We start from the raw sequence: 15,733 nt of genomic DNA on the forward strand, positions 1-15,733 counted from the left end.
CACAAAACAAACAAAGGAATGGAAGTATATACAAGAAAATGGAAGTTGCACTTTAAAATATTAAGACAATAAAAACAGAAGTGCTGAAAAATAAAATCCGAAATAATGCTGAAGAACCCTAGCATTCATCATAACTTTTCCCAATTAATGTTGTTTAGTGCACATGTAGCATTGTGCAGCACTTTCCAAACAAGAGACCTTCTCTTACTGCTTCCTTTAAAGTAATATTTCCTGATGAGCTCTAAATCTGCCATTTCCAGTAGCACTGTCACTACACTTGCAATAGTTCTCAGTAATACTGAAAGATAGTTGATCTATGCAGCCAGTCAATGGCTTAAAAACCACAGACCTGAAAACCGGGAAATATTGTGGAATCATGATTAGATACCACAAGGTATCCCACCATATGGAATTAAATACAATTTATCTATCATTAGTGAAAGGCTAGATCACATAACTGATTTTCTTGGAAGCAAGATCTGCTCCACTTTGTTCAGAAACTCACATACAAAAGCATGAAGTTGTAAAATTAAACATATCCCCTACGATTTTAATATGCTTTTTTATCAATAAAAATTTCCTCTTCTGCAAGAATACAGGATTTTTATGCCCGTTTTAGCTTTCCCTCCTGAAGATTAACAGAATAGCTTTGCATATATACAAAATGCATTGGATATTTACACAATATATACACAAACTTACCTTTACAAGTTAAAACATAAAAACACTTCAATAAAAATCAAGACACCACAACATGGCAAAAAGAGTTCATACAAAACACTGGAATGCAGTGCAATGTGTAGCATTCTGGTTCTTTTTTTTTTTCTGACAGAGATTCACAAGCAGCCTTTTTTCTGAGGCATGAGCCACACAATTTCTCATGGAGATGCCATCAGAGCATTTACACATTTAAGTAAAGCTAAGGAATTACATAAACAATAGAGGAATTAGGAGGGGGATAGCAGCAAGATGGCATGTATCCAGCACACTTCAGAAGAGTGCAGCCTTTTCTGTTCCGGGCTGAAGCAGAAGCTTAAAGAACTAAGGGCTTGCAAAGCAGATTCAGCATACAGGAGCCAGAAACGGTGGGTATTTTGGCGCATGCTTGGATCAGGTGACAGTACAGACTGAAAACTATGGCAGCTCACTGAAATGGTTACAGAAAGTAATGGCCCTGGAGTCTAGGTGAAGCAAAAGGCAAGCATACAGAGCACTCAATCACAAGCTTTTCCAGCAAGAATCTATTCAAGTGGGTTTAGCAAGGGTGACCTAAAAACTTTATAGTGAAGATTTGTATTTCATTTTCTAATGCAATTGAAATAAATTTTCAATCCTCAATACTTCAAGCCTTACAAATTGGTAAGGTGGTGGAAGATAGTTGTCCTCGTTAGTGTAAGTACAAAGGGACACTACGGCCCATTACAGACGGGCCTGAAAATATGGACTGGGTCCGTATTAGGGTTAGAAAGGGGCGTCACTTCCTGACGCCCCTAACCCTTATACGGACCCAGTCCGTACAAAAAGGCGGCAGCCGTTCCACACGCCTGCCGCCATTACGATGTCACGACCGCACCGCCTCCAAACGAGGCAGCGCGGATGTGACGTCTTTGCACCGCGTGAGGGCACCTAGAGCGCCCTTTCCGCGGTGCAAGAAGGAGCTCCGAAATGGAGCTCCTTCTGGGGTTTGTGTCGCTGGGCACAGCCTTTACATGGCTGCGCCCAGCGACATAGAGGAGAAAGGGGACAAGCGGCCCCTTTCTCCTCCTCCCCGCCGTCACCGGGTGTCCTTGGGGCTTGAAGCCCCAAGGACAGCCCTTTCCAGGCTGCGGGGAAATGGCCTTTTGCCGCTTCCCCACGGCCTGGAAAGCAGCGGATTGGGGCCTTGGAGGCTGCCGGTCTGGCAGCTGAGGCCCCGATACAGCGGGGAAAGGGGCGGGTGCAGGCCGCCCCAAACGGGCGGTCTGTAACCCGCCTACATCTGAGAAAAATTGCTTTAAAAGTTAGCTGTAGTTAAAATCAACCACTCCTGGCTTACTCAGCCATACTCAGTGGGGTTTCTCTTGTTTTGGTTTTAAAATTATATATTGGATCCCTGACCGTAAAGAAATTCTATCCAAGTTTTGATAATTATTTACTGGGTTTTTTTTTTTATATAAATATGCTTAGGACTACAGTCTATGTATTTCATCCATAATATAAAAGAGGCAGATCAATTTCTGAGCACTACCAAAATTAAAATGAAACTAAACGAACATTGTGTTTACTGTTAACACGAATCCTGAGTATGACTAAAACAGCTATGTTCCAACTCTGTTTTATCTTCTATTTTGACTTCAGTACCTTCTTTCACATGCACACCTGATAGTGAGGAAACACACTGTCCTTCTCATTATTTATTTTCTGGGTATTATGAATAGAAAAGAATCTCATAAACCACACTCAACAGTACAAAAAAGCATTGATTTTTCAGCCTTCGTGGTTTGCAAATTCTTCCTTAAAAATATCAGAGAATCTTTCAAATAACAGGACAGTTTTAATGTATATGAGGCCTAAGTGATTCAACATTCATCTTGAAACCCCCTCCCCAGATGTTTCAACACTTCGTAACAGTTGCCTAAATCACATCTTTTCTTAGTTCTATGCTGCACGTATTGTGTCTGCAAAGTCCTGTCCAGCAGAGCTGTTCAGGGTGGTGAAGGAGCTGACTCAGCTGCCTCCCGCCCCGAACCCTATACTAGAACCAACTAAAGCCTGCTGTGACGATTTTAACAACTACTTTGGAAGTGTTAAAAAGACAACATGCACTCTCGATCCATGCCCCTCTTGGTTGACCGCCCAGGGTGGAGATGCAGTAATTACACTATTACAACTTATAATAAACGCATCCTTCAGGGAGGGCAAATTTCCATCTGAATTGAAGTTAGCAGTGGTTAAACTGCTGTTGAAAAAACCCTCCCTAGACCCACTGCTGAGAAACAACTATAGGCCAGTCTCTCATTCACCATTTCTAGGCAAGGTAATCGAGAGAGTGGTTGCCTTCCAACTCCAAGTTGTCTTGGATGAAACCAATTATCTGGGCCCATTTCAAACCGGCTTCCGGGCAGGATACGGAGTGGAGACTGCCATGGTCGCCTTAGTCAATGATCTCTGTCTGGGCACCGACAGGGGTAGTGTGGCCTTACTGGTGCTCTTGGACATCTCAGCAGCTTTCGATACCATCAACCATGGTATCTTTCTGGAACGCCTGAGGGAGCTGGGTATCGGGGGCACTGCACTCCAGTGGTTTCGATCCTACCTCTCAGGTAGATTCCAGATGGTGAAGCTGGGAGACAGCTGCTCCTCTAAGAGGGAGCTGACATCTGGGGTCCCCCAAGGCGCCATTCTGTCTCCCATGCTATTTAACATTTACATGAAACCACTGGGAGAGATCATCCGGATATGGGGCGTGGTGTTATCAGTATGCTGATGACACCCAAATATGTTTTGCTATGTCTCCGACTGATACAGTGTCGAAGGATGGCATCTCCCCTCTGAATGCCTGCCTGGAGTCGGTAATGGGCTGGATGAGGGAAAACAGACTCAGATTGAATCCAGAAAAAACGGAAGTACTTGTGCTAGGTCCCTCCGGTCTAAGGAAGGAAATTTGTCCTGGACGGGTCACACTTCCCCTGAAGGATGAAGTTCGCAGTCTAGGAGTACTTCTGGACTCGTCCTTGCAATTGACATCTCAGGTAGATGCGATGGCCAGAAGTGCTTGCTATCAGCTTCGGCTGATACGCCAACTGCAACCCTACCTAGACTGAGGGGACCTTGAAATTGTGGTACATGCTCTGGTAATCTCTCGGTTAGATTTCTGTAATGCGCTCTACATGGGGCTACCCTTGTACCAAGTTCGGAAGCTTCAGTTAGTACAAAATATGGCAGCCAGATTGGTCACCGGTTCATCTAGGTTTGACCATATAACACCTATCTTGAAAGATCTTCATTGGCTTCCCATTCACTTCCGGGCACAGTACAAGGTGTTGGTTATTACCTTTAAAGCCCTATATGGCTTGGGCCCAGGTTACTTGCGGGACCGCATCTCCCTATATAATCTGCCCTGCACCCTCAGAACATCAGGAAAGAACTTAATGGAAACAACGTCTACTAAATATGTGTCAACCTTGCAAAGGGCCTTTACTACAGCGGCTCCAAGATTGTGGAATAGCCTGCCAGAGGAGATTCGCTTGATAACCACCCTGGAGTCATTCAGAAAGGCAGTTAAAACATAACTTTTCCGTCGAGCATACCCCCCGATATGACATGACCAAGAATTTTCTGCCGCCTTATGTTTGTTGAATTTATTAATTGTTAATTGTTGATGTTTCAATGGAATTAATGGTTTTAATGGTTTACATGTGTATGAATTGTATTGTATGTTTTGCTTAATTTCAAGTAGTATGTAACCCCGCTTCGATCCATTGGGAGAGGCGGGGAAACACAATTAATTAATTAATTAATTAATTAGTTTATTTATTTATTTATGGTTCTTTCTTTCATTCTCTTTCTTTTTCCAGATGTGATACTACAGGTACTTCTTGAGAAATTCACTGTCCTCTGCCTAAGGAAGGAATGGTTAGTTTCATAGAGGACAACAACAATGTGGGTGTCAAGGGAAGTTACTTTTCTGTTGCTAATGGAGTTGAAATATTACTGCCTATCTTTTATCAACCTTTGTCCCTGGCCTACATGGCCAAGAGAAGGAGTGGCCTTTCCCTGGACTGAGATCCCTCCAGAACAACTCAACTACAACAGGAACTACATCTGATACAAAATGTTGGCCTGTGACTGTACCATTGTCAATTTTCTTCTGTATAATTTTTAATATCTTTGCCTGATTAAAAAAAAAACAGTGAAGCTTTGAAAGCTTCCAAGACATATTTCTGTGCATTTCAGTTGGCCAATAAAGGTATTGCTCTTTCACGGATCTTTGATTTTGTTGTATTTTGCTTAACAGCCAACTTGGCTAGTCCTGAGTATCTTTCCATACATACATGTACCCTAATACACATGTACACACATACATATTCCCTTTTTCTTTCTTTCTAATGCCTGCATGTCTCCTGTATTCCATGTGCATGGAGAGACTTGTATGGTGAGGTTTCTGTAAAGATCTGTTGGAATTTTCTCCTTTCAAGCCATCACCATGTGAGAGCATGACCCCATGGTTTCCTGACAAGTAATGAGAACAGAAAGCCCTTCAGTGCTTACTTACAGCACCTAGCAATTTGTTCTCTCTCAGTGTACAACAGTCCTTTATGAAATACAAAAGAACTGCACCTAGGTATCTGAGAAAAAATGAACTGCCAGACATGCCTATGAAACTATAGGCGGATACCCTATTGAAATGAACCAACTTGCTATGGCAGGGCATGCCTGGCACAGCACCATCACACCAGATGCAACTTTAAACACCACAGAACTGCAACTTTAAACAATAACAATGCCTCTTTCTAATTTGAACTCTGGATCTCTATGCAAGCTGTGGAATAATTAAGAATTCTTCCACAAAAACTCACACAATTTCAGCATAATCCTGTTACTAGGAGAAAGTGAATACAATACAGCTGAGTGCCATTTATGCCAAAACTGCTTTTAAAAAAACTTTTTAAAGGAGACTCTACTTTTACTTTCACAAGCCTATACATACTTCCCCACATTTGTTTATGGCATAAGAAAAAAGCACCTTGTTTCTGGGAAAATTAGAGACATGCTTAGATGAAATTGGACCCAAGTCAGCTATGCTGTCCTTTCACAAGTACATAAACACCTTTTCATTTGAACAGGCATTTTGGTGACTTAGTGGCTATGCAGAAAGGTCAATATGTGTGAGTGAGCTGCACTATTTGTTAGAATTGTTTTAATTTCTTTTAAAAAATCTCTATAAATCTTCAATTCGTGAAGGAGAATTTATCTTCAAAACCCAACAGCTACCTTCAAGTATCATTTTAGGGAAGCCAAGCCATGTTCTCTCACACAAAGGAACTGCTTCTGATAAGAGGAAATTTATCCTCTGCATTTTTTAGAAAGAGCTTGCATTTTTTTAAAAAAGTAATAATAAATATCTTCTGATCACTTAAATTGGAAGAACTTTGTGAAGTAACCTGCATGTTAATAAATAAATAATTGATTATTTATTTTGCAACTTCTTCTATTGTACATTTGATTCTCAATTGCAAGTGACCTCCAGTATGTATCAAAATTAAATGTTTAAACTGGTGAATTTGTGATCCACTACGGTAGTATTAAAGCTTAATAATAATAATAGTATTGTCCATGGGGTACAGCTTATAGAGGACTTATACTGGTGACAGATTAAGCTATTCTGCTAACAGAAAGAATGTTAGATGATATTGTGTAGCATTCCTATTAATCAGGCCTGCACAACATACAGCATGGGCTATATGCAGCCCACCAAAGGGTTTTGGGTGGCCCGCAGGGATGTTGAAAGACTTAAAGGAGAGGGCCATACAGAAGAGGAGGAGGAGGGAGGAGAGGGAAGGAAAACACTCATCCTGCAAGGCTCTTCCATCACCTGGCTTTCTTCTGCGAAGGCCAAATGGTGGATGAAGAGCAGGACAGGTGAACACTCACCCTGCAAGGCTCCTCCACTGCTCGGTTTTCTCCAAAGGAGAAGGCTGGGTGGAGGAGGAGGTGGAGGACAAGCAAATGCTTGCCCGTCAAGGCTCCTCCACTGCCCTGCTTTCTCCTGAGGAGAAGGCTAGGTGGCGGCAATGGAGGAAGATTGGTGAATACAAACGCTGCAAGGCTCCTCCATTGATTGGCTTTCTCCTAAGGAGAAGGACAGGTGGGGGAGGATGGGCAAACGCTTGCCCTGCAAGACTCCTCCTTTGCCTGGCTTTCTCCTGGGCAGTGGAGGAGCTTGCAGGGCAAGCATTTGTCCTTCCTGCTCCTCCCAGCCTTCTCCTTGGGCGAAAACCAAGCAGTGGAGGAGGCTGAGGAGAAGTCCGGGTATAGGAGAAGACTGACAGGAAAGGCCCCCCTGCAGCTCAGCTTTCTCCTGAGGAAAGGGCCAGGCAGAGGAGGAGGAGAGAATTACTATTAATAAATTCTAATTAATATTATTAATTAATGTTACTGCACTATCTTATATTAGTATTATTAATTATTAATTAATATTTAATTACAAACTATCTGAATCTAAAAAAACTATTAGAATCTAAAAACTAACATTGCACTCAAGATGCCAGTCATAGGTAATCCACATGATTACATCCATACAGAACTACACTAAAGCACATTAGCTTCTATAGCCCTTGCAATTTTAGTAATCCTCTGTGTAGCACAGCAATACCATATATACTCAACTATAAATTGATCTCATATGTAAGTCGATCTCAGGTTTGGTGGCCAAAAGTATGAATTTTGCCATGACCCATGGATAGGTCGAGGGTAAAACTTGGAGGATTCTTTGGTGTGTGTATGTGTGTGTGTAGCAAGTAAGACTCTCGTTGAGGCTTTTTGTTTCATCGTTTCAGCCAGACACACTAGCGGGAGATGGACTTTTAAACAAACAGCAATAACAATCAATCACCCAGGACTCTTTGTGCTTGGCTCCAGAGAGAAATAAACTCTTCTCCCCACCATGGGGAGGGGAAATCTGAAAGAGTTGCTATCATATTACCATAGGGACCCGTAAATAAGTCAAACTGGGCTTTTGGCGTTAATTTTTGGGCATAAATTTTTAGACTCATAGATGCGTTTATACGGTACATACTCTGGACTGGTGAAGTATCAGACCTCTCCTTCATAAAATGGCACAGGCTGGTCTGCCATTTTTTTCTAGTGACCATTCAGAAAATGGTATTGAGATAAATGTCAGAAACAATGTTTTATATACCACTTTAGGGTGGACCACACAAGGAGGTTATATTCATATAGACCAGGGCAGGCAACTGTGGAAGGCTACATTAGCTCCTTAGAAGACTTTGGAGGGCTACTCCTGCTCCTGCAAACACTCACACATTTTCACTAAACTTCCTTAGGGATAGGCCATAGGCAGGCCAAGGCATATTCTTACACTTAACATATCATCAGTGTTTATCAGTCTAACCTCAGATTTTGAGTCTCATTTCTAAGATGTGATGTGGGTTTTCCAGAAAAAGTAAAAATATTCTGAACAATGTTGTCTGATATAGCACATTTGATGTCTTCCTGGATATTTCTTCTTTTACAGAAAATTTGGTCCCAGAGGTAGAAATAACATACAAAGAATAGAGGTAAGATTCTATACCACAAAAAAGAGCAGCAGCTCCTGACATTTTTCTTCAAAACTATATGCACACATGAAATGAAGCAACTGAGTCAGGTAAGCTCTGCATAAGTAAACAAAAACATTTTGTACCTTCTGCAGACCACCTGAAAGTTTGTTCCAAAATACATCCAGGAATGACTTATTTCTCTCATCAGCTTCCAATGTTTTATGATTTCTATTATGGCAGCCAAACTCATAAATCTATGCTTTTAATATATGGGGGTAGATGGTAAGGCAGGCTTATTTGCTTTCCCCCCTTCTTTCTCTCTGCTGTTCATGCAAGTTGAATAAGACAGTGGCTCTCAAAACGTTTTACCCTTGAGACCTTCCTCTACATCTATGTGTGGACATCACCCTCTGCCAATGTAGTATATGAATAAAAATATTATTTATTTAATGTACATGCTTTCATGCGCACATTCATGTAGATTGATATTTTAACATTTTATAAGCCATATTGTTATTTTATAAGGAAATGACATCATTCAAATTAGAACAGTTTTATTTAAGTAAATTCAATATTTAACTCAATGTATGTGCAAATTTTACCCATTAAAAAGTTTGGGAAGAGGAGAAAGAGGGATCAGTGCCTCCAAGTCTTGTGCCCCCTTGAGCAACTCTCGCACCCCCAGGGAGTCCCACTCCACTGTTTAAGAACCACTGACACAAGGGATAATACAGGCAGCTGTTGTTACTTTGCTTGGTACAGGCAGGCACAAATAACTAGAGTAGAGGCTAGTCTACACTAGGGGCAAAAGTAGGAATGGACTCCTGCCCCAACCCCGGAAGCACTCTGTATAACTCTTTCCCTGTAGGGGCATTGGACAGATTGTCTGCACTATCTGATTTTTCCCTGTGGAATTTTCTGGGGTCCACTGCTGGTGCTTCTATCCCCGGTGCCACAGCCCTGCCACCTTCAAACCTTGCCCCAGGCCAGTTCCTACCCAAATGGTGAGGCTTTCCCTTCCTTCTCCCTTTCCAGTGCGAACTCTGCTGGCATGCCTGTCACTCTGGGGCAAACAAGGCATCCAGCATGTGATCTGTGTGCCTTGCTTGACCTTAGCAAGTGTCTGCGAGGCAGTAGTGGCAGCACTGCTGAGGGAAGAGGAGAGGAAAACTGCACTGTTCAGGCCAGGACCTGGCCTGGACATTAAAATGGCAAACTCTGGAAAATACACTGTAATAAGGTAGGATATAATGAATCTGGGGCAGATAGGGCCATGCATCATGTAGCCTTATCGTCCAGATTCAGAAGAGGGTGGTTTTTTAAGCAGTGTAGACGAGTCATAGGATTGGGTAAAGAGTATCCCATTTTCCAGCTCAAGTTTTATTGGATTATTTACTGTACACATGCTGCTACCACTTGGCAAGTGAAAGTCTGTGGTTCTCCCGTCCATAATGGTATGGAAAATTTTCATGGGAAAATACAACATCTGAACTTTTCCACCCCACATCTCTGACTGTAATAGACAGAATGATAGTAAAATTAATTTTTATTATGGGGACTATGGTGGAAACATCTGTAACACACTTTAAACTCTTAATTAATGTCTCCTGTTAGCTATAAGGGCTATCATTCTCTACTAGACTTATACATCTTTTAGTTATATGGGAAAATGAACAATTTCACAAAGTTTACAAATTCAGCATGCATACTGTAAGAATCTTTCTTTGTCCTTGATGTTATATGATCCTCACCAATATTGCCCAAGGTTTCTCATTTCAAACATGTACTATACACAGTACAAAAGGACCTACATAACGAAAAGGTGGGCTGTGGACTGATACCCATCAGTCATACTGTTCCAAGTTAAAAGATGAAGGATAAACCAGGCTAAGCAAGTGTTCATCTGGATGAGAACCAAGCATGAATTGCTCTTTTATAGAGTTATTAGTCCCACTAACAGTTAAGCATCCTGCAAAAAGCACGTCCAACTACATTATATCAGATATTGCTGGCTTGCTACTACCAGTATTAGCTGGAAAAAGCAAGGTACTATAAATAATCTTAAAAGAAAATCTACCTTTGCCAACAATAATGAAACGAAGAGGTATATTTAGCTAATTTAGCACTCAAAAATGTTGATTTCCAGTGAGCCAATAATGTCACAGAGACGCATCTTAGATGAAGTTTTTCTAGCAGGATGTTATCAAGAGGTTTGTTACACAAATTCAGTATTTTAAAACCTATGTATTAGAATATTTTTGGATCTCACTGCAACAATTACTCCCAGATTTAATGTGTAGACAAAGTATAGCTATATACTTGGTTTTAAAAAAACATATTTGCAGGTTGATTTAACAGCAGATAGCAAGATGCAAGTCAATTTTAAATTTAAGGTGGGCAAATGGGTTGTGTACTAGTGATTCTGATACTGTGGATTGGAAACTAATTTGCTATCAAAAGGCATCATCCATCTCATGTTTTCTCTTTTGCTTATTACATACAATGCTGTTAAACAGCACTCTCGACTCCAAGTGTCACAAAGTGTTATCTGTTCTGGCATAAAATTTAAAGAACAAGTTTATTAGTTTGCAGCTGTTCCAAATTACAGCTGAAACTGTAACAAAATAAAGGTTTCTTTCTCCTGCACATATCTATTTCTGAAAGCATCATTCAGCCTCAATTATGCATCTACCAAATTTGGGATTATGGGGGGATTACAGGCATCTCAGCTGCAGCAGTAGTGGATGGAGTAGTTTACATAACCATAGATATCACATAATCACAGAAAAACAGAAAACAAAATAAGAGAAACAAGTCAAGCTACACAATTAATACTACACAAACAGGCACACAACTTCCTTGCAACCATAGCAAACACGGCTACCATATGACTAATAAATTACTGATAGAAATTCATGGAACACAAGAATTTCTACTACAATTTGCTGAGAAGATGTACTAAGGCTAATTGCTAATGATACACAAGATTATTTCCCCTTATTTTAACATAGAAAGGACAAGTCAACATATAATGTGTACAGTTCACAACTTGACCACTGCCATAAACCAAGTTCATTCTGACATCACAATAGCTCCCCTCCAAACGAGAGGAAGTCATAATCTGAAACTGTACTTGAGTAATAGTGATGTGAATTTGAGGATGAGTGTTTGAAAATGATTTAATCTTGAATAAATAGTTGATAGTTCCCTATCTTCACCTGTATCCTGATCAACAACAGAGTTCCTTAGGACAGAGTGACATCCACAAAACAAGATCTCCATGGGCAGACTGTATCTCATTGCCTGATTTTAGCAGTGCTAGGCTCAATTTTGACATCTCAGTTGTTCAAACCCTGGGGGGAGAAGGCAAGGGCTATATCATCCATACCATTCAAACTCAGCCAATATATTTCGTATAGTAGACTGAGCCTAGCAGCAACACATTATAATCCAAACTTTGCTCTGTGAAAGGCAATGATACATTAAGATGAAGTTCAATAATGTTCTTCATGCATTTATTATGGAGGTTCTCTAGAGAAATGTTCAGTGCTTTCATGCCAGATTTTAGCCAGAACTGGTATGGGGTTTATGAATTTAGCCATAAAAAATTAAGAATAGGATCAACTAACTGGTCACCTCTGCAGAACAAAAAGCAACCTGAGTTAGATAGCATACTCTGTATCACACACTTCTCTGAACACTCTAATCTGGTTCCTATATATTCTGAGTTCTGAAAAACAGATAGCTATATTTTTAAGTCTAAACTCTACTTAATATTTTTTTCAAGACAGCATCATAATATATCATTCAACTCTCAAAACAAGCCCCTCATCACTCCTATTCACTCTCCCAAATGTCCAAATACTTTCTTCCTAATATAACAGTTACATTACTCAATGCTGATCTAATCCTAAATGATAAAAATTCTAAAAAGCACTTCCAGTCCTAAGAGCTTCTATTTCATACTAAAGGGAGTCAACAGTAAATCTTGCCATTGGGTTAAATAAATCTTAAACTCATCTGAAACACTTGTCATCCTGAGCATATTCACATACTGCCAACACTGAATAATCTCATAACTGCATGAAGGTTGCTGTGTTGTGGTGACAGGTGGCTCATGAAATCAGCAAGCCTTAACCTCAGTGAATAGCACAGACTACATTCAATATGAATATCAGTAATAGGATAACTTAGAAAGAGATCTACAGTCATTTAATTTAAGGAGAGGCTAATTGTAAAGGCATGATGCAAAGATGTCAAACTACATTTAACTGCAAGATACACCAAAATGTTTTAAAAATTAACATATAAAAGGACAAAATAAGTTATAAATAGAAAGATTTCTCAAAATTACACACCTATTACAGAAAAATGCAGACAGAGTAATAAGAGATAAAAGAGAAAGATATAACTGCAGTGAAGGAAACTCTGCAGTTTCTATCAGAGTAGAAAAAAATTGTTCAAGGACCGTTAATGTTTACACCAAGTTATTTCTGTAATGTTGCCAAGGTCCATCAGACCTTGGGCTATCTACCATCTAAATTATACTTTTAAGCAAACTCTAAGTTTGCTTTCAAAAACGCAACTAACCTACCCAAGTTCTATTCCACTTGTCCCTGTTGGGCTCCTTGGAAATTTAAACCAGTTTATAAAAAGTCTATATAGCTCCTGTGGGATAAATACTAAGAATTAATTGAAATAATGTATTCTTAAAATTTGAAAAAGAAACTTTTTATTAGCACCGATTTGACTAAAACAATGAAGAATATTAGAATGAAATATATTCTACCAAAATCCCTCAAACAGAAGCCCCAGTCCCAACATCACACAGTTACCAAATGCCCAGTATGACTAAAAAAGAGATTTAACATTAAGATGTTAAAATACATACAAGCAAGTCAATGTCTCAGTAGAGGGCATTCCATCCAAAAAAGACAGAAAAACCCTGCTTTTAGTAGAAGTGGTCATACTTCTTGGAGCAGGACCATGTCAGATTACCTGGATATACAGTGATTGGGGCCTTTCAAGGAATTTAATTACAATTTAATTTAAGAATAGAACTTAAAATTACAAAAACAAAAATTCTTCAGATGTTAAATATTTAAAAGATTTGAATTTGAGATATTTACTTAGTAATGAGCTAGGGGTTTCTAAAAAGACTTCACTGAGCTGCCATAATTTCTGTCAGCATATGTAGTACTGAATGACTAATAAAATACCTGAATTGAAACTATTCCAGTCTAGCAGTTTGTATGATCTTGTGTTACCCATAATTCCGACAAAGGCTGAGTTCAAAACAGCAAATTAGTAGATCAGTTACAGCAGCAGAACAGTGAAAGAAAGAAAGAAAAACAGGCTACCAACAAGAACACAACTGATAATACCATTCCACAGGAACTGGAAAGACACAGATAGCAAAGTTAATAAGAGACTGAAAATAGAAAAGGAAGGACGGAAGGAGCATGCTCTATTAATCTACCTATATTTATCAAATAAGCAAAGGTATTAAAACAGTTACTAGTATCATGCTTCTGAGGTTGTTTGCTATTTTTCCTACTTATTCAACAGACAATTAATGCATTTTACCCTCTTGGTGTTGGCATTTTACAATTAAAAGTATTTGGGCTAAAATGTTTTTATAATCTTTTTCAAGAAAGATAGGTGGTAGTAAGATCTAATGTGCAGAATTATTGTGTTGCTTTGACTTTGCGTAAGACAAAAGAGATAGGGATCATTTTTTAATATAATGAATAGTAACATTTTATCAGCATATCTCTCTGGTTTTCTAGCTTTCTTACCAAACATTCCTCAATAAAGAAATAAGGCACTTCAGGAAACTATACCTGAAAATGTTCCAGTGGAGTCAATTATGTATTTGAGTATGGGGGAGCAGTTGAAAGGCTCTACAGGTGAAAGCTCCTGAACCACAAATGTAACTTGGGTGGCTGTATGGAAAGGAATTGTCACCTTGGCAGTTGCCTCTTGTGTGCAAACTGGGAATGAGTCAAACCTAAACTATTACAGTCTTCCCTCTGCATTCATGGCTTTGGAAATCACGGGTTTGATCATTCGCAGGGTCAAGGCCTCCATGTGCACACGCACGGCCCCTCTTCTTCACCCCCTCCCTGCTATTCTGTAACTAGCCCAGCTGAGCCAGCTACAAGGCGACAGCGAGAGGAAAGCTCTTTCTTTCTTTTTCTTTCTCCCAAGGCTTTCCAGGGTAGCAGTGTCCAGAGGAAGAAAGGACGCTCCCCGGCCCCTGCCACCTTGGAAGAGCTTGAGGGAGGCTTCTCCCAAGGCTTTCCAGGGCAACAGGGTCCAAAGGAAGAGAGGATTCCCTTCCCCCCAGGCCCTGCTGCCTTGGAAGGGCTTGCAGGAGGCTCCCAAGGCTTTTCAGGGCAGCAGCAGCCAAAGGAAGGGAGAGTGAGTCCCCTGGCTTCCTTCTGATGCTTCAGAGAGCTGAGGCAAGCTCTCTGAAGCATTGGAAGGGAGGCAGGGGAATCACCCTCGTGCTTCTCTCTCCCTTCCTTGATGCCTCAGACAGCTTGCCTGGGGCGAAAAGGAGAAGGGGTGAAAGCAGTGCACACAAGTCCCCCGGCTTCCTTATAATGCCTCAGAGAGCTCAGGGAAGCTCTGAGGCATAGGAGGAGGGAGAGAGGCAAGCGCACATGCTCCTCTCTAACCCCTCCCTGTCGCTCTGAAACTGGGGGGGGGGGGGGTAGTAACGAAATTTTCAAACTCATGAGGGTCCTTTGTCCCTAACCCCCATGAATACGGAGGGATGACTGTATTCTGTCCACTAAGAATTGTGGACAGAGAGGAAAAGAAGATCTTATTTTATCTGGCAAACTTTCATACCTTTATTCTGGGCAGGAACAAAGAGACATTTTGGAAGTGGGAAATCCTTTTGCTTGGTAAGTTGAAAGTAGAAATTGTTCTGACTGAGGTAATAGGTGCCTACTCCTCAGTCTGGAACAGCAAATGGACACAGAAAATGAAGGTGTCTCTGTCTCTCTCTCTGTATCTAAATCCAGCCAGAACTGGAATAGGTAAACTGCTTTATCCCTTCTCAAACCTTTTCAGGCAAAACAAAAATTTATCTATACATGAACACGGGTGACTTACAAGGACTATGGCATGCAACCAGACTGCCTGGCATGACTAGCTCAAAAATCAGCATTTTCTACAAAGGCTGATGCAAACGGCACCTTCCTAAAACTATTAAGAGATGGATTAACAGAAGTGATCACACCAAAGAAACATCCACATGAGCAATTACTAGATGCTTAGAGATGTCCTGAAAGAAGGTGCACAGTTCAGTCAATCTGCCTAATTTTTGGGTCTCAACAGAGACATTCCTTCAGCGCAGAATGTGCTTATTGTAAAAAAAAAAAAAAAAGTCTGAAAGAAAATTTGGGGAGGGGGGGAAGCTATGGAAAAACTGGGCAAAATGTTGGTTCTCTCCAGAGGCT

At 40.5% G+C, this 15,733-nt stretch overlaps 1 protein-coding gene across 23 annotated transcripts in view; it reads right to left on the bottom strand.

The window, feature by feature from the left end:
* Nucleotides 1-15,733, bottom strand: part of C2CD5 (C2 calcium dependent domain containing 5) — a 99,913-nt gene that overhangs the window by 42,561 nt on the left and 41,619 nt on the right. For 14 of the 23 annotated variants that reach the window (XR_016281473.1, XM_089527592.1, XM_089527586.1 and 11 more), the window contains one exon: nucleotides 13,481-13,546. The exons of the other annotated variants lie outside the window; for them this stretch is intronic. Coding sequence is in view for 13 of the 14 variants with exons in the window: in XM_089527592.1 (XP_089383718.1) it covers nucleotides 13,481-13,546 (66 nt within the window). In the remaining variant the exon portion in view is untranslated. The remainder of the gene's footprint in view (nucleotides 1-13,480; nucleotides 13,547-15,733) is intronic. 23 annotated transcript variants of the gene reach the window in all.

This window comes from Sceloporus occidentalis, unplaced genomic scaffold (genome assembly GCF_023333645.1).
Source record: "Sceloporus occidentalis isolate IW3139 unplaced genomic scaffold, rSceOcc1.0.p SCAF_5, whole genome shotgun sequence".
In the NCBI taxonomy this organism is placed as follows: domain Eukaryota; kingdom Metazoa; phylum Chordata; class Lepidosauria; order Squamata; family Phrynosomatidae; genus Sceloporus; species Sceloporus occidentalis.